This window comes from Lutra lutra, chromosome 2 (assembly GCF_902655055.1).
Source record: "Lutra lutra chromosome 2, mLutLut1.2, whole genome shotgun sequence".
NCBI classification, from domain to species: Eukaryota; Metazoa; Chordata; class Mammalia; order Carnivora; family Mustelidae; genus Lutra; species Lutra lutra.
Window position 1 is genome coordinate 100,840,902 of NC_062279.1, and position 24,020 is coordinate 100,864,921.

Sequence of the window (24,020 nt, forward strand, 5' to 3'; positions counted from 1 at the left end):
CACCAGTATTGCTACAAAAGTCAAACTAAATAAAGTTTAAGACTTCATCACAGCTCTTTTGTTTTTAGGATGTAGCCCACTAAATGTGTACCGTCAGAGTTCTATATTCTAAGTCTCTTGCATCAAGTCTTTGTTATTCTCTTCTGTTTAATTAATTAATTATATTTGATATATACTTCTGTTTGTTTGTTTCTGTTTGAATTCAATTTTGGCAATCTTCCATCCTGTTGACTTAATTTTATTTCTTGTATATGTGAAATATTAACATGGTTCAAAAGTCAAAACTGTGTTTTAAAAACATTCTCAAAGGGGTCCTGTTCCCTTTCCTAGCCCTTTCACCCTTTCTCGCCTGCCTCCTCCATGTACCTGTTGTCATTAGTTTTTGGTTTCTCCTTCTTGTGTTTCTTTTTGCAACAGTAAGCAGATGTACACACACGTTTTCCTTTTTTTTCTTTCACAAAATACAGCATTCTATATATACTCTTTTGTAGCTTATTCTTTCCACTTAGCAGTATACCCTGGAAATTATTCCATACCAGTCCTCAGAGATCTTTCTCATTCTTTTTCATAACTGCCTAGTATTCCACTATGTCTATGGACCAGTGTATTCAGAATCTCCTGCGTATGGTCCTGAGATGGTTTCTATTATTTTGTGATTAAAAATCATTTTGAGATGAATGATCTTGCATGAAAATGCATGTAGGCATTTTTTCTTATTGTTGGAGATTTTTTTCTTATTGTTGGCTAGGGTTGCTGGAACAAAATGCAGATATTTTAGCTTTTGCCAATTATCTTCCTTAGGAATTGTACCATTTTATGCTTTTACCATTAATGCAAGAGAATGCCTATTTCCCCATAGCCTCAATAGGAAAGTATGTTATCAAACCTTTGAATTTTTAATCAATCTGATAGTTGAGAAATAACAATTCTCTGATTACACATGAAATTTAGTATCTTTCCTTCTATTTGGGGACCTTTTATATCTTTCCCCACCCCTATCTCCCACTCTCTTTCTCTCTCCCCTATTTTATGTGTGTGTGTGTCTGTGTACCTGCTGCCTAATTTCAGAATTTGCAAACCCTATGGATGGATTAGACCCTAAGAATCTTTAAAGATGAAACTGAATCCCCTAAAACATATGTAATGGCAAAGACCAGAATCTAGGTGTCTCCATTTGTCATTTGCTTTTCCATTAAGTTATTAACTTATTCTCAATTCTTTTTATTCCCCTGGGCCAGAAAAGTACCTTAGCTTTTCAAAAAACATGTTTGCTACATAGAAGGCATTCGAGAAATATTTTTTGAACTGTATGGTAGCATTAATCAAATTTGGATTCAAGTGGAAATGAGCACTTTTTAAACATTTAGAATGAGACCTTATGGTCAAGTTCAGTACTTTCACCAAATTGTTACTTAAGAAAATGTATGTGGCATCACTTAGGTGACATCTAATTGCTGCTTTAGAAATTCAATGAACAGGCAATTTTATGACTAACCAATCACAAAGGAATCTTAAAAATGACTTTATACATTCAGAATGTGTTCACAAGTAGATATATCAATTATTGTACTCATTCGTTCATAAGAATATTTTAGCGTATGCATTTTTTAAAAAAACACAACACCTTCATCAGGTATACTTGTCCATTTTCATTGTGTGTCTTGGTCAGCCAACCAGTGCAAAACTTTCTAACACTTTGGGTTGTTTTCTTGGACCCAAGAGTGAAGCCAGTCTTGTCCAAACCTTATTTAATATATGATTATACGTATGTCTGAGGTGGTATGTGATTTTTTTAGGCAGTGGTAGAAGCCAAGAAGTTAATCCTGGGAGGACTTGAAAGAGCAGAGAAAAAAGAGGACACAATGATGTACCTCCTGTCTCTGAAGAATGCACTGCTCCCGGAAGGCATCCCACTCCTTCTGAAATACGCAGAGGCAGGGGAAGGGCCCATCAGCCACCTTGCCACCACCACGCTCCAGAGATACGATGTCCGTTTCATAACTGATGAGGTAAATTCCCTGAGAGTATTCGCAACATTCACAGAAGGAAAAGAGAAGCCTGTCTAAACTTGAGTCAAATGCAAAGTTCTCTGAAGTCACTCTCTTTTCCCCCGCAAACTAACGATCTCTCTTTCCTGTTTAGAAATAACTCATAAATTGAATTTAAGGCTATTCTGATGCAGCCTTACATTTTGAATAGATAATGTCCTGTATCCTAAAGCATAAATATTGAAGCACATCGTCTTATTTTAAGAAACAAATTCTTTCCAGAAATACCTTTACTTCCGTAAGTTTTAAGATGCTGTTAAATGTTTCAACCCTGAAATATCCTGGCTTAAGAATTCCTGTGTTGGTTCCTATAGCTGCATTTTCAGGAAGCTGTCTAAATTAAACTTGGGTTAGAACAGAAAAGTTTTTAAACCTCAAGATGGGCTGCCTGCTGAGAATGATATTTCCAGTTTGCTGCTGAGCACCTTCCTACCACTTTTGGGTCAAAGTTGGTAGGCTGCAAAGCATGACAGCCAGCATCATGGGCTTTTGAGACAGACAGACCTATACATTCTGGCTATTTTTTCCCAGTTGTTTGTGCTCAGGTGAGTTGTTTAACTCCTCTATGCTTGAGAACAAGGCCAGTATTTCAGGGAGATTGAAAAAAGCAGAGAGAGGTCGAATTGAAAGAACTATTTATAAATGCCTAGTATAAAACCTCCCCTGGTCATATCCCATATTTTTAGGCAATGCTGATAATGAACAAAATCATTTGTTGCCCTTATTTATTGCCACAGAATGCCATCATTTTGGCAGATTTTTTTTGGTGTTAATGTTTTGTTAAGAAAAGGGTTCCCTAATGTAACTTGTGGACTTTAGGTGACAATGATGTGTCAGTATAAGTCTGTGAACTGTAAGAAATGTACGACCGTGGAGCAGGATGCTAATGGAAGGAGAGGTTGCTTGTGTACTGGGCAGGGGGAGACCGGAAGCAAGGGGTATAGAGGAACTTTCTGTACTTCCAGCTTGGTTTTGTTGTGAACCTAAATGTGACCTAAAAAATGAAGTTTATTAATTTTTTAAAAAAGGATAAGGAAAGATCCTGAGGGACTTCATTGTAAGGAAATATCAGTTACTAGAGCCATTGCTCCCCAGTACCATCTTTAAAAATCGATATTAGGTAATGGCATGATATGCTGCAATAACAAATGGGCTTCAAAAATCTCAGCTTACAAAAAGGTTCTCATTCATGCCATGCCTAACGAAGGTAAGGGAAAATGTGGCCCGGAGCTTACTACAATAGTAGTAAAAAGAGAGAGAGAAGACACACAAGCTCTTAACTATCTCAGTCCAGAAGTCACCCGCAGCAATTCTGTTCATGGTCCATTGGCTAGAACTATGGTCCCAACATAATCACAAAGAACCCTGGGAAATAAAAGAGCACATGGCTATTTTTAAGAGCACTAACTCTTCCTATCACAATATCAACTTCAAAAATCTAGATATGCACTAAATTTGAACATCTTTGAACAGGTGAAGAAGACTTTGAACAGGATATACCACCAGAATCGTAAAGTTCATGAAAAGACTGTACGCACTACTGCAGCCACTATCATTTTAAACAACAATCCATCCTACATGGAAGTAAAAAACATTCTGCTCTCTATTGGGGAGCTTCCCAAAGAAATGAATAAATACATGCTCGCTGTTGTTCAAGACATCCTACGTTTTGAAACGCCTGCAAGGTATGATGGAGTGCGTCTGTCTCCCTGTTTATTTAAGCCAACTTATTTTATTTGTTCAAGCCTATTTGTACATTGGTGTAGTACACCTGTGGCTAATAATAATGGTGTGGTCATTATGCTAAGTTATGTTATATAAAACCAGAATTTGCCAAATTTCCTCTGAGAACTATTTAGCAGGCCAGATAAAACAACTTTACTTTGGCACTATGATTTGAAACCTCTATGATTTTATTTAGGTCTCCTGTTCAATCTGGTAAATATATATTGCCAAACATTTGTAATGTTTTAAAACCCAACTACATTTTTGATAGGACTATTTTTATCAATAGTGCAACAAAGTGATTTATGTTCTCACCAAGTAGTTTCTCATGTTAACTTTCCAAATGTTGGTGATCTAACATTGAAGCCTCATCCATCACAGATCAATGAATCTACTACTTAAGTTAAAAGCCTCAGGCATGGCTCATGTTTTGGGACTATGCAAGATATGAGGAGGAGAATCAGCAGTCTTCATCACTCTCAGTAACTTTTACTGGATTCATCTTCCTTCTCATTCTCAGGTCTCTTCTTCTGAATTCACTGATGTCTCCCTTCAAAGTGGGGCTTCCCCAGAGCTCTCTGCAATTCCTCACTGAAATGAGAGGGTTGGAAAAGAAATGTCCATTTTCCCTGAGTTACTTGCACAGCAGGATCCCCAGGAAAGATAAAACTTGAGCACTTTCAGTTGAAAAGGAAAACAGATTATGGGGGAGTTTGGAAAATAGATAAAGACAAAGGAAAAAAAATTTAAAGGCAGTGAAAGAAAGGGGTACAGAAGGAGTGAGTAGAAGGGAGAAAAGAGTAGGACAGATAAGGAAGAAGGAGCAGGTGAGTGAGGGAGGAAGAAGCAAAGTCTGTCTGTAGCCAGGTATTACAAGTGGAATGGATATGACTTCTGTTTCTTTGTTTGCTTTTATGAGACTCTGTGGAGGAGATCCTGGGTGGGTTTTCTGCCCTTGTCTTGTGAACCTAATGATGCAGGGGACAGTAAAAGAGGAAGCACTGGGGTAGAGAGCAGCCAGGGAAAGGTGAGGAAGCTGTCGCAACACTGCCGGGCAGATTCTCGGGGCCAGAATGGTTAGAGTTGGAAAGAACATCATAGGGCCACTTCGCTTGGTATCTCTCTCTGGTGTGGGATCTAGTCTCCTGGCAGGTGGTGTCCAGTCTTTGCTTGCACCAGTCCAGTGGCAGGGGACCCACCTCCTCTGAGGGAACTTGTGTCATTATTCAAAGACTATCACCAGTACTTCTTTGTGTAACTGAAAGTTTCCTATTGGCCCTATTTGCCCCAATCCCTGGAGCAGAGCAGAGAAGAGCAGGTCAAATCATTCACGTGCAGGCCCTTTGAATATTTGAAGACAGCCATCATGACCTCCTCATCCCTTCTTGTACAGGCTAATAATATCTTATAACCTAGTGATAGTGTAGGGTTACTGTTCCCTCCCCTCAATAATTTTCTACCTCAGATTGAGATCCAGATTTCTTTAGCTGATTCTTTTGATATTTTTTGTATTATTACCATAATTTTATTATTACTGATATGATTAGTATACTAATCAGTATACTGATATGATTAGTAGTCAGGATTGGAAGAGCTCAACACTCCTTAGACAGCAGACAAGATAGAGGCATAGGGGTAAGATTTCAGACTTAATTTAGAGGAGATAATCATTTATTTATGGGTTTTACTGAGATGTCTCTTTAATTGAAAACTCCGTAAGTAGAAAAAATTCCTGGAAATGAACTGTGGCGTGTCATCAGCCACTGATAATGTGAGAGAGCATAGGAAAATGTTTAAAGAAATATATTGGGAACACTGTCCCCCACCCCACCCCCAGTTTGGTACAGCTTTCCTTGAAAGTATATAGTACTTAACAATAGAACCATGATGATTCATACAACATGTGTTTTCCACTCCTGAGGTGTGTCCACCAGTTGGCTGAAGCCATTCATAGCTGGGCGTCCTCGCCTTGCTGTCATTTTGATACCAACCCAAATTTCACATATCTGAGGAATGAAGGGGAAAGCCCTAATCCTAACGCTGGCACTCCAGCGGGCACCTCCCCAGTCTTGGAGTGGCATGAGGAAAATTAGGCCCCATCTTCTTTCCACTGAGGATTTGTTTTTGTTTTTGTTTTTGTTTTTTTTTCCAAATCTGACTTGGGAAGCAGCCATTACAAAGAATGTGCAGCTTTTTCCTTTTCTGTGTTGCAGCAAAATGGTCCGTCGAGTTCTGAAGGAAATTGTTGCTCATAATTATGACCGTTTCTCCAAGAGTGGGTCCTCTTCTGCCTACACTGGCTACATAGAACGTATGTCACCCAAAAAGTGGTTCTCCCTCTCTTCCCTTCCCCAAGTTGGTATTGCTGGAACTGTTGCTAAATTACAGGGGTTTGGGTTTTTATTGTTTGTTTGTTTTTTGTTGTTGTGATTAGGTGCTCCCCACTCGACGTCTACTTACAGCCTGGACATTCTTTATTCTGGTTCTGGCATCCTAAGGAGAAGTAACCTCAACATCTTTCAGTACATTGGGAAAGATAATCTTCACAGTAGCCAGGTAACTCATTTTCCATTAGTTTTGCTTCATAAAGTATGTAAAAACTTAGTCCAAAGTAAAATAACATATATACCAATGATAACACCATAGAATGCATAAATTAACGGTAGCTTTGGCTTTAAGTTGCTCACGATTCCATCATCTGCAGGAGGCTGTATGGTTTACAATTCCAAGTATGAACTTGAAACCTAAGTAATTTGATTTACTGGACTTGCCAAACATCTGTTTGTCATTTCAAAGCAAACCTATTCACAACATTGAAATTGTGCTAATATTTTTCAGTTATTTTTTTTAAATATTGTATCTTTATTCATAGATACAGTCCTTAATGTTCCACGTATCTAACTCTGGAATATGTTTTCCTTCTCTGGGTGTTTCTATGAAGAAACTGACTCCCTATAATAAAAATTTTGACTCTCTAAAGAGTCCATGATATTCTTCAGTACTACCAGAAGAAAAAAGAATAAAGTGTAGGCATTTGACAACTGGCTGAATTCCATCTCTTTAGTTTTATCCAAAATTTGGTTACAATCTATAAAGGCTTCCTAATCATAAAATATACTTTCTTTTTAGTTTTTATGTATATCAAATTATAACCTTCTCAATAAGCTCATTTAAGCATTAAAATGATCCAGTGCCACACAAACTTGAGTTCTCATCCAAATTATATTACTATAGCCTTTGATGAAACTCTAGTTAGAATACTATGCCCTTCCGTCCTGAGGAATCACCATCTGTTTGCTGATATGCACTCGGAAATGCCAAACACCCAGTGGGTACGGGGGACAGAGAATATATATGATTCCTGTGTATGGGAGAGATCTTGATGCGAGCCTCCATCATCTTTTCTTTCAGCTTAAGAGAGAAGTTGGACAGGAAGGGTGTGAGTCATGGCTTAGAGTGCTCTACACCCTTTCATAGCAGCAGCCTTATAGCCACTGTCCCAACATTTCTCCATCTCCTTTTAGGAGCTCTGCAAGACAGCTGACCCATTATGTATGACAGTCCTGGAGGGAGAGGGACTAGGAGTCTCAAGGATGATATCATAAAATGGAAAGCTCATGGCCTCTATAGTCAGACAGAAGGGGTTTGAGTTCTACCTCTGCCATTTGGCTTTTTTGTCTTTTGACATCTACAAACGGGATAAAAGGTTGTAAGCATTAAATGAAGAAAACCTTGTGTTCAGGCATGGAGTTTGTTGTTGTTATTGTTGTTGTTTGCCTAGCTGCTGCAGATGTCTGAATTTCTGAGCCTTAGGAAAGTTCTAGCCACAGCTCAGAAGCCTCACCATCACTTACAGGGCAGGCAAGGAGCTGATGTCAGGACTGTTCTCTCCCTTTTTTTCCCCAGGTGGTCATTGAAGCCCAGGGGCTGGAGGCCTTGATTGCAGCTACTCCCGATGAGGGGGAGGAGAACCTTGACTCCTACGCGGGCATGTCAGCCATCCTCTTTGATGTTCAGCTCAGACCTGTCACTTTCTTCAATGGATACAGTGATTTGATGTCCAAAATGCTGTCAGCATCTGGTGACCCTGTCAGTGTGGTGAAGGGACTCATTCTGCTGATAGATCATTCCCAGGTAATCTGTTCATTCTGCAAGTATTTATTGAATCCCTAACCTTTTGTAGGTACATTTGAAATGTGCTCTGTGCTCAGAGGATACAGGACAAGGTTCAGCCTATCTAGGAGTTCACGTTCTAAGCACTCACCCTATTGGTATCGCTGCCCTTCCTCCTTTTCCCCTTTGTTATAGGGAAGCAGGGTTTTCTTTCACCTTTGTTAGTTGATGAAGACACCTCCTCACTGTTGGGGCAAAAGAGAAAATAATCAATATAACATGAGTACAGTAATGTCATATATAATTCAATAAAACTAGAAGAAAAAAAAAGAGAAAATACTGATGCTAACAGAAACAAGAAATTATGGAGAAAATAACCTAAGCCCTTTTGTTGTTGGTCAAAACCGTGTCTTATGGATATCCCTAGCTGCAAGGAGAACTGGTAAGTGTAGTTTTGCAAAGGGTGCATTGTCACTCTGAACTAGTCTGTGTTGTAGTATATATGAATGAAGATAAGGACAATCAGCAGTACCTGTCATATTCCTTAATCCTCAAGGTCACATATAAAGAAACAGTCCTCAGATCATATCAGAATTTTGCATTGCATGTATCTATTGCAGTATTAACTCTGAGGAGATAAATTTTTTGAGAGAGAGAGAGAGCGCGCGAGCCTGTGTGTGCATGTGGCATGGGGGTGGACCACAGGGAGAGGGAAGGAATCCTAAGCAGGCTCCACGCACAGCATGGAGCCCAATGTGGGGCTTGATCTCACAACCCTGAGGTCATGACCTGAGCTGAAATCAAGAGTTGGGTGCTTAACCGACAGAGCCACCCAGGCACTCTGAAAGGGAGATGGATTCTTAATGAAAAATATCTCTGAAGAAGGCATAAGAGTGCTGAGGAAGTGATCTACATTTTAAGACACAGGAATCATGACAGTACAGCCCCATCTGTGTGTGCCCAGCTACCCATCAACAATCTCTGATGGTCAGAATTGGACTGTAAAACTTGATGAAAACACAATAATCTAGAAGTCAGACTCAGCAGACTTCTTATGTAAAGGGTAGAAAGCAAATATTTTAGACTTTGTGGGCCATATGGTCTCTATTGCAATTACTCAGTTCTGCCACCCTAGAGTGAAAACAGCCCTCAGCAATACATTAACAAACGAGTGTGGCAGTGCTCCAACAATATTGTATTTACAAAAACAGCAAGTGGGCCAGATTAGCCTACAGGATGTAGTTTGCCAACTCCTGATCTAGAGGATCTTGTAAAGTTCTTCTGTTCATTAAGAGAGGGCACCTAAGGTGCATTCTAAGCCAAAGATCATCCCGTGGCTATTAAAACATAACCCGATGTCTGTGTATTTCCTGTTGGAGTACTTGGCAGATCAGGGGTTACTATACAAATAAGCTGTTTGAGGCTCCCAGGTTCTGCCGAGCTATCCAGTAATGCCATCCCAGCTTCAGAGGCACATACCACTCTAGGTCAAATGCTGACATTGAAGGAAATTTTGGCAGTGGATAGCCTGTCAAAGCCTCCAGGGCAGATGGAATTACTTTGTGCTTACTCTCACTCTCTCTTTTCGGCTAATTGGATTACTCTTCAGAGAAGGATGTCTGATAAAGTCAGCTTAATAGGGAGATCCTCTTTAGCCAGCAAAGAACATATTTTCCTGAATGGAAGCAATGGGATAAGTTTTCAAAATATCAGTGTTTGAACTCAAAGAGACACCTCTGAGACCAGAGGTCCAAGATCAAGGGGTCACACTAGCTACAAATGTAATGTATCTTGTTCTTGTAGTTCATAGGCAATAATTTCAATAAATATGCATTCTGGGTCAAATGAGGACATAAGCCCATGATCTTTATTACAATATTTCTCAGAACATGATTTCTTGCACACTAGGAGACAAGAGAGTTATGATTGTGTGATAGCCATGTGTGGTAATAGAAAAGTATCCTCCCTAGAGACAGTCTGGGTATTCATTCTGTCTCCATGTGTGGCTACCAGGCCTGATTTCCTTTTCAATCTTCAGATGTAAGTAGACCATGGAAGATTAGTATGGGAATTAAATGACATACCAAATGTAGAGCTTTGGGGACACAGTAGGTACTCAGAACTGTTAGTTTCACTTACTTTGTACCCTTAAAAATGAGAACCACTGCACTATGTGATTAAGACCCTTTCACAAAGAAAGAGTGGTGTGTCCCTCTACAGGGATCAATGTTTAGACCTTCAATGGGAGCTCAGAAAAATTCCTCTGTGACTACATCTAAGAGTTCTGTCATGGTCCCTTTGCATGAGAGAAATGGAATCTTCCCAGAAAGTCAAGGCACTCCTTAAAACCCAGACTGCAATGGAAATGCTCTCTCTTCACAAAAGGCACATTGTCTCAAAGCTGTGAAATAGTCTTTTCCATGGTATTTGGTGTGTTTTGACATCTACCTAATACATGGCCAGTGGGAAAGCCAAAGTCCACATCAAAGACCTTTTTTTTTAATTGAATGGACTAACAAGATGATAGTTTTCAAATAGGGAAAAAAGGAGAAGATCCAAAGAAAGAAATACTTCTTCTTTTATTCTTTTTAGAGAGGAAGAGAGAGAGAAAGAGAGTGTGTGTGCATGTATGAGTGAGCACAGGTGAGAGTAGAGGGACAGAGGGAGAGGGAGAGAGGGAATCTTAAGCATGCTATATGCTGACCATGGAGCTCAATCTCATGATCCTGAGATCATGATCGGAGCTGAAATCAAGAGTCGGAGGCTTACGGGTGCCTGAGTGACTCCGTCAGTTGGGCATCTGCCTTCAACTCAGGTCATGGTCCCAAGGTTCTGGGATTGAGCCCCACACAGGGCTCCTGCTTGGCGGGGAGTCTGCTTCTCCCTCTTATTCTACCTGCCACTCCCCTGCTTATACTCTGTCTCTCTGTGTCAAATAAATAAATTTTTAAAAATATTAAAAAAAAAAAAGAAGAGTTGGACACTTAATTGACTGAGCTACTTAGGCACCCCAGAAAGAAATACTTTTAAGACAGGGCACACAGTAGCGTTCATTTGGGAACAATCATGGTTATAATTCAAATGCAGAACTCTGAAATCTTGGTTCTGTAGTTCATAGGCATTGGTTAAAATTTGAGCATAATTATTCTAGCTTTCTCAGGATAATTTGTGTTCCTTCAATATTAGTTATGATGCATGAGACAACCTGGCATCCTACTACAACCATATTTAGTTCTAGACTAAATGTAGCTGTAAATATTTTTAAGATTCTCTCCTAATGTGTCCTGAGTTCTATATTAAGAAGCTCACACTTTCATCCAAGAGTCTTTTAGACTGAAAGTAGCTTCATGCCACAAGGAGACTTTTTGGTATACCTGGTTGTGAACCAATGCCTTTGATTGAGATTTCTTGCCACTTTTTTCAGAAAGCTGAGAGAATTCAGAAAGATCAATATGATCCTTTCTAGAAAGCAAAATTGTGGCATTTATAGTTAGGGAAATCATGTCTTGTTTGGTCTGAGTAGGGCAGTTACATAAGGAAGTTAGTCGTGCTGCCAGCTACCATGAACCTAAGATCTGTGGAGGGATATCAAAATTAAAGATACTGAGCCTTTTTTTTCTCCAGAGCCATTATCTTTTCCAACACTGTCCGCAGGCAGTGTGATGGCAATCCAGCTGAAGAAATTTTTAGCCAACATCACCCCAGCTAATGTCCTCAGAAAATGCAAGACTTAAAGGCTAAATACTGACGAACACATTGACTAAATACTTTAGCGAATCCACAGTCTGCTTCTAGGGATCAAGATTAGGATAATGTGTTTCCAAGCCTCAGGAAAGACTCCAACCTTAGCACAACTCAAATGTTATTATCTATAGCAGGAGATTGAACATGCCTTTGGGAAGGGGTTGACTAAATTTGCGTATTGTTATTATTACTATTATTAAATATCTTTGCTTCTAGGAGCTTCAGTTGCAATCTGGACTAAAGGCCAATATGGATGTCCAGGGTGGTCTAGCTATTGACATTTCAGGTGCAATGGAGTTTAGCCTGTGGTATCGGGAGTCTAAAACCCGGGTGAAAAATCGGTAAGCATATGTATAATATTCTATTCAATGAACTGCAGAGATATGCTTCTGGAACTGTTTAGCTCTCTGACTTTTCAAAACCTATGTTTTCTATTTGTAATTATTAAATCATGGAGTGGGAAGAAACCATGGGAAGTCATTCTTTCCATAGCTTCTCATGAGTAGGCCAGTTATCTGATAGATTCAGCCCCCAAGAATCATCATGCTTGGTATTTGGTGTGCTTGCTTCATGAATGAGAAGATCATCTGCTCTTGGTTATTCCACTTTGGTAACTGACAACGTTGTCAGGAAATGTGACTTCAAAGCAAACTTTTTAGTTTATCCCTCTTGTTGGGAGTTTTTAAAAAAAGATTTTATTTATGTGTCAGAGAGAGATAGAGAGAGCAGAAGCAGGAGGACCTGCAGGCAGAGGGCGAAGCAGACTCTCTGCTGAAAAAGGAAGCCAATGTGGGACTCAATCCCAGGACCTGGGGGTCATGACCTGAGCCAAAGGCAGCCACTTACCCGACTGAGCCACCCAGGTGTCCATCTTGTTGCGATTTTAAATCTTTACTCCTTTGCTATCTTCAGTGGAGAAAAATAAAAAGATGTTGCAGAATCGAAGTCTTAAATATTAAGTCCTTAAGTTTTTTCATTAGTATTCTTTTTTTTTAAATAAAATATTCTCAACTCCTTTAGTTTTTCTAATGTACATGTTGAGTCAAATGGACATGTTTTATTTTGAGAATAAGACAATGTTTCTGAACCAGTGTGATAATCAGGAGAATTATTCTTCTGTTTGTTGTGGAATTGAAGAAAAGAAAATGGAAGTGCAATTGATTTTTCCCTTTTTGGATATTTAAAAATACGGTGGGGCAGAAGTGAGATAGGAGTGGTAAAATTAAAGTTTTGATTTCTATGAAACTGTACTTAAGGAATTGACAAATCAAAAGGCAGCACATTTTAATGTGAAAGGTGACCCACAGTGTTACTAAAAGGAACCAAAGAAGAGAAATGAAACAGGCCATCAGAGGGATAAGCAGTTTAATTTAGGACTTCCCAGTGAATCCATCTTCTTTCTCCTTTTTTGAGTTATTTTCTAGATAGAAGTTCCCCCAAATTAAATGGAATTGAATTTTTGCTGAAAGAAACCAACAAGATCCACACCCAAAATTATCTGGATTTTTAAAAAGGACACAGTATCCCTAAGAGTTTACCAGTATCCATGCTAGAGCCAAACTATCTTTAATTTTTCATTTGTTCATTTAAAAAATACCTCTTAAGCCTTTGTTGAGTATAAGATATTAGAAGATATGGTAAGGGATTCAGGGACTTACATGAAACCACCTCTGACCTACTTTTACACCAACAACAGCAAGAGGGACTTTAATTTTCACAGCCAACTTTGATAGTATCCTTCTATCAGAAAAGCCTATGCATAGAGCTCTGATTTAATTGGGGGAGTAATTTCGCACAATTTCATTTAAAGTCTACAATTAAATTAGAGTGATCCTAGAGGTAAACCTTCTACTGGGATTGTTTATCCCTTCATTGTCATCCAAGCCACGTTCCCTTGTCAACCCAATCTGCCTGTCTAGTTCTCTAGGCGACTACTGGGGAACCCACCATATTTGTCCTTCCTGGAGCAATTCATTGTACATGCCTCACTGTAGGAATAGTTTTTGGTGACACAACATTTTTTTCAAATATCTTGACAACCATAGACTTATGTCTCTGAAGACCCTTTAGAGAAAGTAATGAAATGAAACCAAAATAGCTCCATAGAAGCCCACAGAGAGATAGTTACCAAGAAAATTGTTGAATGTCAGCTGTCTTTGTGAGTTTAGACTTTTTTTTAAGCTAGCTCAGGTAGTTCTGACTTGAAAGGATCAGGTTCCAGGCACGTTTTCCCTTTGGCCCTTGGTATCACACAGTAGTGCCTGCTAGACCCTTCATTCTGACATCTGGAATTGAAGGCCATGCGCGGGTACAGGGGAAGGGCAGACCTTCACGGCCTCATCCAGGGGACTAACCAGGCCCTGATTCCTAGCAGAACTCTGAGCACATTTAGGTCTTATAGTAGTCCTCTATATGTTTCCTTCCAGTTGCGAGTTCAGACCCTGTGAAATTAGAGCTATTGGTCCAGATTCCAGATCAGTTAAATGTGATAGTAACAGGGTTTTTTTGGCCTAAATCTTTAGGGTGGCTCTGGCAATAGTTGGCAGCATCACCGTCGACTCCTCTTTTGTGAAAACTGGCCTGGAAATCAGTGCAGAAACAGAAGCAGGCCTCGAGTTTATCTCCACGGTGCAGTTTTCTCAGTACCCGTTCTTGGTTTGCATGCAGATGGACAAGGATGGAGCTCCATTCAGGTAAAGAGGCAGTGCTCGTGGAATGTTCCTGGGAAGTTTCCAGTTCTCCAGGAACGTACACCCAGTTTTGAGCATTTAGTTTCAGAAATTGAAAGAAAATGGTAAAAATACAGTGAAACATAAATTTCCTTTAAATAAATAAAAGAATAATTAATAAGGTTTAAAAATCAGTTTCTAGGATACCAAGAAAATATGAGGACTAATTCATTTGATTCTGGGGATAATATTGTATTCTTGTCCAGAAATTATTTTTTCAAGGTAACAAAGGGATTTGAATTACCCTAAGAGTTGCCACATAGTTTCAGCAAAAATAGTGGACGTGTACTTACTATCAGCTAACTTCACAACTATCTCCTAGACCAAAAATTCAAAACAAAATACTTGGCAATCATTTACCCTGGTTTAAGAGCCCAAATTAATTCATAATTCTTAGGTAATCATACAATAGGAACTTGGTCTTGTTTAAGTTTTGGGTTAAGCTTGAGGGTTTGGGACTTGGAATTGAAAAAAAAAAATGCTTTCAGTAGAATTCTTAGAGTCTCAAATACCAAATACCTGATTGTTCATGAAGCTTCCTATCATCTCTTTTACCCTACAGCTTCTCATTTACACTGTGTCCTTTGAATCTTATAACGGTTGTTTATAACAATACTATCACATGGAAATAGAAGCTTTGGTTAGCATCAACTCTTCTGTAGTTCTAGAGGTCTCCCCGACACACATTATTAACCATGAAGGCAATTGGATATTTAAAATAGCAAGCATATCTTATATCATCTCCTTCAATAAGTAGACCAGAGTTGAGCACCTTCTTTATTGTGCTGATATTTCATGACTCATATGAGGAATGTATAAATGATATCAGTACAAATATGAATAGGTTATATTTTTACAGAATAAAAGCTGTTGTCTTATATTAGCTTATATTTAGAATAAATCTCCATCAATGAATTAAAAAAAAAAAAAATCAGCCTTCCAGTGGTCGAAATACAGTGACCACCAAGCCAGGCTCATGACTAAGTGGTTTCATTCCACATTCCACTTGGCCCTGAGCTCTAGAAATGTTTGCCTGTCCGCATTCTCAGCCTACATCCAGTTGGACTAGCTACTTACTCAAAAGGGGAGTACTCCCAAGGTGGGGCTCCTGGAATGAGGGGTGGGAGACATAGCAAGGCCTGCAAAGCTTAACAGCATCTCCAAAAAGCTGAGAGGAATTTGGTCCTTCATTCTAGAAAAATATATGGCAGGACTCCCATATTCCAGGCATTCAAAGTATATCTGTCGGTGTAGAAAGAAATGGGAAGAAAACAATCACCCCATGCATGGGAATGGAAGCTGGTAGTCTTTGGCACTCCCGTCCTTTCTCAAATTGCTTTGAAACATAAGCTTCAAGTGCACACGCTCAGTAGCTTGGCTCAGAGGAGTGTGGGGTCCCTTTAATATGTGTGTAATTTTACTATTGTTGCTGTCGTTATGCAGGCAATTTGAGACCAAGTATGAAAGGCTATCCACAGGCAGAGGTTATGTCTCTCGGAGAATAAAAGAAAGCGTCATAGCAGGATCTGAATTCCCGCTCCACCAAGAGAACTCTGACATGTGCAAAGTGGTGTTTGCCCCTGAGCCTGAGAGTAGTTCTGGCGGTTGGTTTTGAGACTGATTGGTAAGGTTTCACTTGGATCTGTCTTCTGAGAAGGGATACGATGTGATATGCCTATATAGTTGCTCTCTGAGAGCACAGTGTTTACATATTTACCTGTATTTAAGATTTTTGTAAAAACCTCTGAAAAACCTCAAATGATTAAATATGGGCCCAATTCCGTGTAGTACTGATAGTGTCATTTTGAGCCAATGTATGTGACACTTCCAGCAGCATTCCTAGTGTTCTGGTACCTCTGTCCATCCCATTTGGTACAGTGGTAAGAGTGTTATTCCGAAGAGAAACAATTGTCTGTAAAACACAAAACAAAACACACATACCCTCAGGAGAACCCAACTTTGTTTCAACGATTTTCGGTCAATGTTTGTGAAGCCCTCTATAGGACCTTACACATGCTTGTTTCTACCAAATATCTTGCCTAATCAGGGGAAAAACAAAACAAAACAAAACAAACAAACAAACAAAAAATGACCTTTTTTTTTTTGAGGGGAAGTTGGGGGAGGCGTTAAGACTTTATAAAGACTTTTGTCACAGCTTCAAAGTTGGATATTTATCTCTTTGTCATTAGTTTTACTAAGCACTGAGGTAGAAGGCACACAGAATTCAAACACAGCATCATCTTTCCACTGACCACATGGTCACATTGCTAGAAGAACGCCATTTGGCCCTCTGCCTTCTGCCCTGCAAGGATATTGGACTTAGCAGTACGAGTTAGAAATACGAACTTCAAAAACTCCATTTGATTGTACTTGTGCTGTGTCTCTTTGAGACTGCAATGTGGGACACTGTCCTTTATAAGGGACATTTTCATATGTTCATTAGTTTTTCTTTCATTCAAGTGTTTTGGGGTGGAAGTTCTAGTCTGTTTGACTACAGTCTGTACAAAACCCAGAATGGCCAAGAGAATTTACTACTGCTTTAAGAACCTGATGGATTTGGACTTCTAAAGTATGAAATCAAGAAAAGTCTGTCTTTATTTGTACAAGTTGAAAGAGCCGTGTTAAACGTTTTCAAATACCTATTAATAAACAAGATGTATGTGTTGCTAGTGATAAACTCAAAACAGGTAACAGGTGCTCATTTGTCCATTAAACACACACACATACACACATGCAATGGAAGTTTAGCTAGCCCACCACTGGTTGTAAATTTTAAATGATATGGATGAAATAAATATATGGACATCCTATTGAGTTGTCTTTGTCTTTCATTACTTTGAACACCATATTTCTCTCTTTCTGCCACTTTCTGAGCTCAGACACATATACTGTAAGCCTCTGACACTCTATAGAACAGGACGGATTCTCTAACAGGAGGTCAGAACCCTGTGGAATATGAGCCACAGATTACCAACAGTCAGAACCTTGTCAGTACCTGCAAACTTGAAAACGAGCTCTAATTCCAGTTTCCATAAGGCTCTGGACTGGCACCTTCATTGTGGTGTTATGAGAAGAAAGACAGGAATCAAAACCTAGAAGGGGCCATGTGTCATGGGTGGTGGCATTGGTCTTGGGAGAAGCATTCTGTAAAGACACTCATGCTACATACAGCAAAAGCAAGTTGACCTCGGGCACTAAGCCAAAGATGTCATAGGCCAAGGAACCTCAGCCAGGTGATGCTTAACACACCACAACTGCTTCTGTAAAATGCAAAATAGTAATTGACTCAAGAGTGATGTGTGTGGTGTCCTAGACATCAGTGTTATACTACTTCCCAAGAGCTTGTCTGCCTGGCTCCATCAAACATGGTCGCTCTTTTGGAGAATGGATAGCACTGACCAGCTCTAACTTGCTCCAGAGAGATAAGAAACCTGAAGCATAGGACAAACACTGACTCCTTTCTGGCTGAATAAGGTAGAAGTCTAAGAGGGCTGTAGTGATAATCCATATTTTGAAATGACGTACTGGAGCCAAAAATACCACTATAAGCCTCGCTTGCTGTCTCTAATTCTGACCAATTCACTGTTTCAAACATCAGTGTCCAGACAGCTTTGTCCTCGGCAAAGGTATCTGCCGGGCAAACGCACAACCCTTGGACATGAGTCCTCTGCCCTGTCAGCTTCTTCCTGCAAACCTGAAGGATTTAGTCTGCCTGCATTTCTGCTGTGGAGGGCCTACTGCCATTCCCTGTACCTCATCAGATCTCTGCGCACAACAAGTTGTTCCCTGCTTCTCTGAACCTGGCCGCCTTCAGAAATATCTTTAAAGCTAGCACTTATTTAGTGCTTGTTATGTGGCAGGTATTTTAAACATCATATATATATTAGATTATTTAATTCTCACCATAACTATATTGAGTAGGTAGCATTATTATTTCCATGTTATAGATCATTGCTGTCCAATAGAACTATAAGGCGAGCCACAGAAGCACTTTTAACTTTCAAGCAGTGACTTTAAAAAAATAAGCAGAAACCAGTGGAATGAATTTTAATAATATGTTTTTAATCCAATATATGTAAAGTGTTGTATCAACATGTAATAAATATAAAAAGTATTAATGGGATATTTTGTGGGGGAGGAATAGATCTTGGAGTTGTGCTATATAATTTGCATACACTAGCACATCTCAATTTGGATTAGCCTCATTTCAAGTGTTTGATAGCCCTGTGGGGCTAGTGGTTACTGAACTGGCCAGTACAATTTAATGGAGAAACTGGGGCATAGAAGACTTTTGGACAATTCACCCCATAGAAGACATTTTCTCAGCTAAATAATGGTAAAACCAGGATTCAAATATAAGTGGTCTTTTTCAAGACCTGCTCTCTGACTTTGTGAATTCTATATTCATGCTATATTTTCCAGATCATTTTGGTTTTTAAAAATTTGCTGCTAGAAGAAGCCAGACAGTAGTTATGAAAATGGTCAGTGTGGGACAGCAACTATAAGGCTTTAAGCTGTATTACAAAATTATAGAGCCAGTGCCCTTTCTGTGGGTCTTGTGTCTCCATCTCTGATAGTACCAGGAGTCCTTGTATACTTAGAGACCTCTATTTTCTTTGCCAACCAATCTTTCCTCCATGAAGAGTATTACAGTTTTAGCTTTAAATTTAGGTATTTGTTCCATTTTGAGTTAATTTGTATATAATGTGTGTAGTAGTGGGTCCAAATTTATTCCTTTATAAATGGATATCCAATTGTCCCAGCAGCATTTGTCGGAAGCTGATTCTTTCCAATTAAATTGTTTGTAGTTCCCTTGCTTAAAATCGAATGACTATAAACAATTATTTTTGGATGTCAGTTTTATTCCACTGATCTGTATGTATATCTTTATGCCAATACCACACTCTCTTCATTACTGTTGCTTTGTGGTAAGTTTTGAAATTGGGAAGTGTGAGTTCACCTCCTTTGTTCTTTTTCAAGATTGTTTTGGCTGTTGTGAGTCCCTTGAGTTTCCATATGGATTTTAGGATCAGCCAGTCAATTTCTACAAAGCTAGCTAGGAAGCTAGCTAGGAATCTGATAGGGCTTGTGTTGAACTTGTGTATCAGTTTTAGGAATATTGCCACTTTAAATTTAAATGCATGAACATGGAGCATCTTTCTACTTACTTAAATGTTCTTTATTTCAACAGTGTTTTACGACTTTCAGGATCTAAGTTTTACACTTCTTTTGTTAAATTTATCCCACGTGTTTTATTCCTTTTGATGCTATTATAAATGAAATTATTTTCAAATTTCAAATTTACTTTCAAATCTAAATTGTTTGTGGCAAGTGTTTTTATATATTGATCATGAATCCTGCAACCCTACTGAACTTACTAATTTTGGTAGGTACTTAGGACTTTCTATGTAAAAGATCATGCCATCTGGAGACAGAGATCATTCTACATCTGCCTTTCCAATCTGAATTTCTTTAATTTAATCTTATGGCTAGATTGGCTAGAATCTCTAGGACACCACTGAATAGGGGTGGTGAGAATAGTCATAGCCAAGAGAATAGTGCCGGTAAAGACGGTGATGAGGAGTAATGGCAGACAGACAGTCATGATCACAGAACATAAAAGGCAGGCTCACATCATCTGGGAACGGCTCTAGTTCTATTTTCACTAAGTAATATATTTGAAAATTCATAAAGTCTTATTTGAAAGTTTAAAGGATTTAAATAGTCTACATGCCCTCCCTAAATATGGGGCAGAGGAAAGCATCTATCCTGGCATCAAGAATCTTCCAGATTCAGATCAACTGAAGCTTCACTACTCTTCATCAGTTTAGTTGTTAACTAAAGATCAGTGGGGATGGCAGGGAGTGAGACAGGAGGCCGGGTTTGGAATTCTAGTTCCACCGCCTACTGTTTGAATGATCTTGGGCATGTGACTCAATTGTCATCTATAACATGGGTATGATAATCTCTGTTTCACCGGGTTATTTTAAGCTGAGATAATGCATGTGCCAAGCATATAATAGCATTTGATAAATGTTTTCTACTCTCATGAGTGTTGTTTTTAATATTAGGTGGTGAGCAATGTTTTCACTTAACAATTAGCTTTGATCTTATTTGTTAGCAACGAGGTTCGTTGGTACTTTATTTTGCCTTTACCTTGCAACTAGTTGAGGAGCACAGTGGTCCTCTAACTCTCGGGGCTTAGTGCAGTATGGTTGGGTATCTAAACCTCTTGTATGGAGCATGCAGAAAGGCAGGAAGTAGGGCAGTACAGCAGTGAAGGCAATTTGGAGTAAGATACTCCTGCACACCTGCAGTCTCACCTTTTCCATGTACTCCTGCTATACAAACCTCCCAGCCTCTCAGCTTCTGCATCTGCAAAATGAGCAGCCACTCATAGGTTGTTGTAAGGATGAAGATAAGGTAATGGGCTAGTGCCTGGCATGTAGCAAGCACTTAGTAAGCATTCCCTAATATTAACTTTTAATATGTGGTCCTATAGAACTCCTGAATAAAGCAACATTTTATATTCTGACTCCATGGAGCTAATCTATTTTCTGTATTTTCACCCATGGGCATCATGGATGATCAAGAAGATTACCAGGTTTGCTTATTTGCTTATCATGAAATCACTAGTTTCACATTATAAAAATCATTTTCATATTTTATAATAATGTGACTTTTACCCATTTCTCCACATGCCCAAGCTGACTTCAGATTTCACTGATTCTTTCTTTACCAAATTGCTTTGCTTTTGTTCTGTGTGACTGATCATTACCAAGAAGAAAGAGTAAGTATTTTCATGAGAAAACATAGAATGGATCTAAAATTCAGCCATAAAATAAACAAGTTCCAGTAGAGTTCTTGGAGAAAATAGTAAGAGGACTCCACATCATAAATGAGATGGGTAGTATTTTGAGAGGGAAGAAAACACTGGAAAGAAGACTGCATCTCAGCTCAGTCCTCATCCTTCTTCAGGAACTTGAACAGCATGTCCTGTGTCTAAGCTTCTGTCTATTCTTACCCCCCACCCCCAACTATCAGGTTCTCTTTCTTTGTCAGGGACCATGCATGCGCAGAGTCACTGTGTGAAATGGATGGCACATCCGAAGTGGGTAATTTGAGAAGAGCTCAATAAATGTTACAAAGATGAAGGGAAGCCACAGTGGATGGTGCAGCACCCTAAGGCTCATAACAATAGGGAGCCTGAAAGGTCAAGGTCACTGGTGTAAGGACCTATTTAGAAACTGTCCCTGCTCCCCTTCCCCCAGGGGATTTACTTGGAGACAAGTCCCAGAAACCAGCTTCAGGTAACAAAGCCCAGATATAAAGGTGGGTCAGGCCAGGTGGAGACATCCGATCAGTGGGGGGATGCATACTGTCTCCCTGGTTACCAAGGAGTATGGGCCCCGCCCTTTGGGAGCCTTTTGGGCTCCAATTCCAATCAAGGTGTAATAGCCTGGTTCAAATGTCTACCAGGGTAAATTGTAACTCAATTGGTCACCTAGCATCACTGTGGAGTTTCCTGTGTGTGTTACAATCTCATTGGCCACCTGTGCGTGGCCAGGCCCGACCGCATGGCCTTTGCCCTTAAAAGCTAGACTGTGAAACAGAGAAGGGTTGCCCTCTCTTGTAAGACGTGCAGCCCCAAACGTTCGGTTAGATTCTTGATGCTTGGCATGAAATAAAGCTTTGCTTGACCTTCGCTTTGTATCAGTCTCGCTCCTTTAATCACGGACCCATTATTGGGGCATAACAACTGGAACCCAGAGAACATAAACTTTATGGAGCTATGGCTTCAAATTAAGGAACACAAGCAGCCCTCACCACATTCCCCCAGAAGGAACCAGGGGAACAAACACTGTGAGCTCACTTTCTTTCCTCCCTCTGATCTTCTGTCAGTGGTACCCACTGGCTGAAACCAACCAGAAGCAGAGGCAAGAGTGCCTATTGATCCACACAATCTATAATGGTGTAAGGTGTAGAGAGGGATTTAGAAGGAAGAATGGGAAAAATTCCAGCCCAAGTTTGTATGATAATTCCTTCCATATAATTTATTCATTGATTTAATCCATCATCTTATACAACATGGTGGGTCTATTTGGATCAAGAAATGTACTAGGTTAAAAAAAAAAAGTAAAATATGTTACCTTACTTCAAGAAAATAAGTGAGGTGAGGGAATTAATATGGCTAAAAATAGTTTTAGCACAATAGTATAAATGCTGTGAAAGAAATGTGTTCAATATCCTAAGAGAGCATAAAGGAAAGAAAGATGAGGTGAAGAAAGACCAAGGAGCTTAAATTTGAGCTGAGCTACATGATTTCTTTACTTCTATCCCAGCCACTAGTCAACCAGAATTGGCCTCTTCTTTTGGCTGTGTATCAGATTCCTTTACTATCCACGATATCTGAAACCCCAAAGTGAAGTGTGTTCTGTGTACCTTCAGTTTGAGTGTGCAGAGAATGTAAACAATTCTCGCTCTCAGAGAACCTACTGTGTAATTCCATATTCTAATTGATGAGATTATAAAGGAATATAAAAATTTAGATCAATAACAAGTCCATCATTGGTGGTACATTAGTTCATCATTTACCTTCCATCATGGGATTACAGCTAATCTACAATGAATTTGTAATCATTTGCTACCCTCCTATTAATAAAAGTTTAATTTATTCACAGTTGACTTGGAACATCACATAAAACCTGTAAGCTATTTTCATCCTTCTATTTTTACTAGAAAGATTCCTGCCATAATCTTCTAGGATTACATGTAAAAGTTTGTTCTCTCTTGGCCATGTGTTTGTCTTCTTTGGAAAGATGTCTACTCAGGTCCTCTGCCCATTTTTAAATTGGATTATTTGGGGTTTTTTGGTGTTGAGTTGTATAAATTCTTTATATATTTTAGATACTAACTCTTTATTGGATATGTCGTTTGCAAATACCTTCTCCCATTCAGTAGGTTGCCTTGTCATTTTGTTTGTGGTTTCCTTTACCATGCAAATGAAAAGATGCTTATCATCACTAATCATCAGGGAAATGCAAATCAAAACCACAATGAGATATCACTTTACGCCTATCAGAATGGTTTGAATAAAAAAGAAATGAGAAGTGTTGGTGAGGATGTGGAGAAAAAGGAACCCTCCTGCCCTGTTGGTGGGAATACAAATTGGCACAGCCACTGTGAAAAACAGTGTGGAGGTTCCTCAAAAAATTAAAAATAGAATTGTCATATACTACTGGGTACCAGCCAAAGAAAATGAAAACACTAATTTAAAAAGATTCATGCACCTCTTTGTTTACTGTAGCATTGTTTACAGTAGCCAAGATAGGGAAGCAACCCAAGTGTCCATGGATAGATGAATGGATAAAGGAGATGTGAGATGTGTGTGTGTATGTGTGTGTGTGTGTGTGTGTGTGTGTGTGTGTGTGTGTATACACACACATGTGTATATATATAAATCATATATATTATATATATGTGCATGTATAATGGAACACTACTTAGCCATAAAAAAGAATCTTGCCATTAGCAACAACATGGGTGGACCAAGAGAGTATAATATCAAGTGAAATAAGTCAGAGAAAGACAAATACCATGTGATTCCACCCATATGTGAAATTTAAGAAACAAAATAAATGACCAAAGGAAAAAGAGACAA

General features: G+C 39.2%; 1 protein-coding gene across 1 annotated transcript in view; it reads left to right on the forward strand.

The window, feature by feature from the left end:
* Nucleotides 1-17,169, forward strand: part of MTTP (microsomal triglyceride transfer protein) — a 45,906-nt gene extending 28,737 nt beyond the window's left edge. The window contains exons 11-18 of the mRNA XM_047718069.1: nucleotides 1,797-2,009; nucleotides 3,522-3,733; nucleotides 5,987-6,084; nucleotides 6,208-6,329; nucleotides 7,680-7,907; nucleotides 11,847-11,971; nucleotides 14,153-14,323; nucleotides 15,803-17,169. Coding sequence (XP_047574025.1) covers nucleotides 1,797-2,009; nucleotides 3,522-3,733; nucleotides 5,987-6,084; nucleotides 6,208-6,329; nucleotides 7,680-7,907; nucleotides 11,847-11,971; nucleotides 14,153-14,323; nucleotides 15,803-15,974 — 1,341 coding nt within the window. The 3' untranslated portion in view covers nucleotides 15,975-17,169. The remainder of the gene's footprint in view (nucleotides 1-1,796; nucleotides 2,010-3,521; nucleotides 3,734-5,986; nucleotides 6,085-6,207; nucleotides 6,330-7,679; nucleotides 7,908-11,846; nucleotides 11,972-14,152; nucleotides 14,324-15,802) is intronic.
* Nucleotides 17,170-24,020: the final 6,851 nt, after the last annotated feature.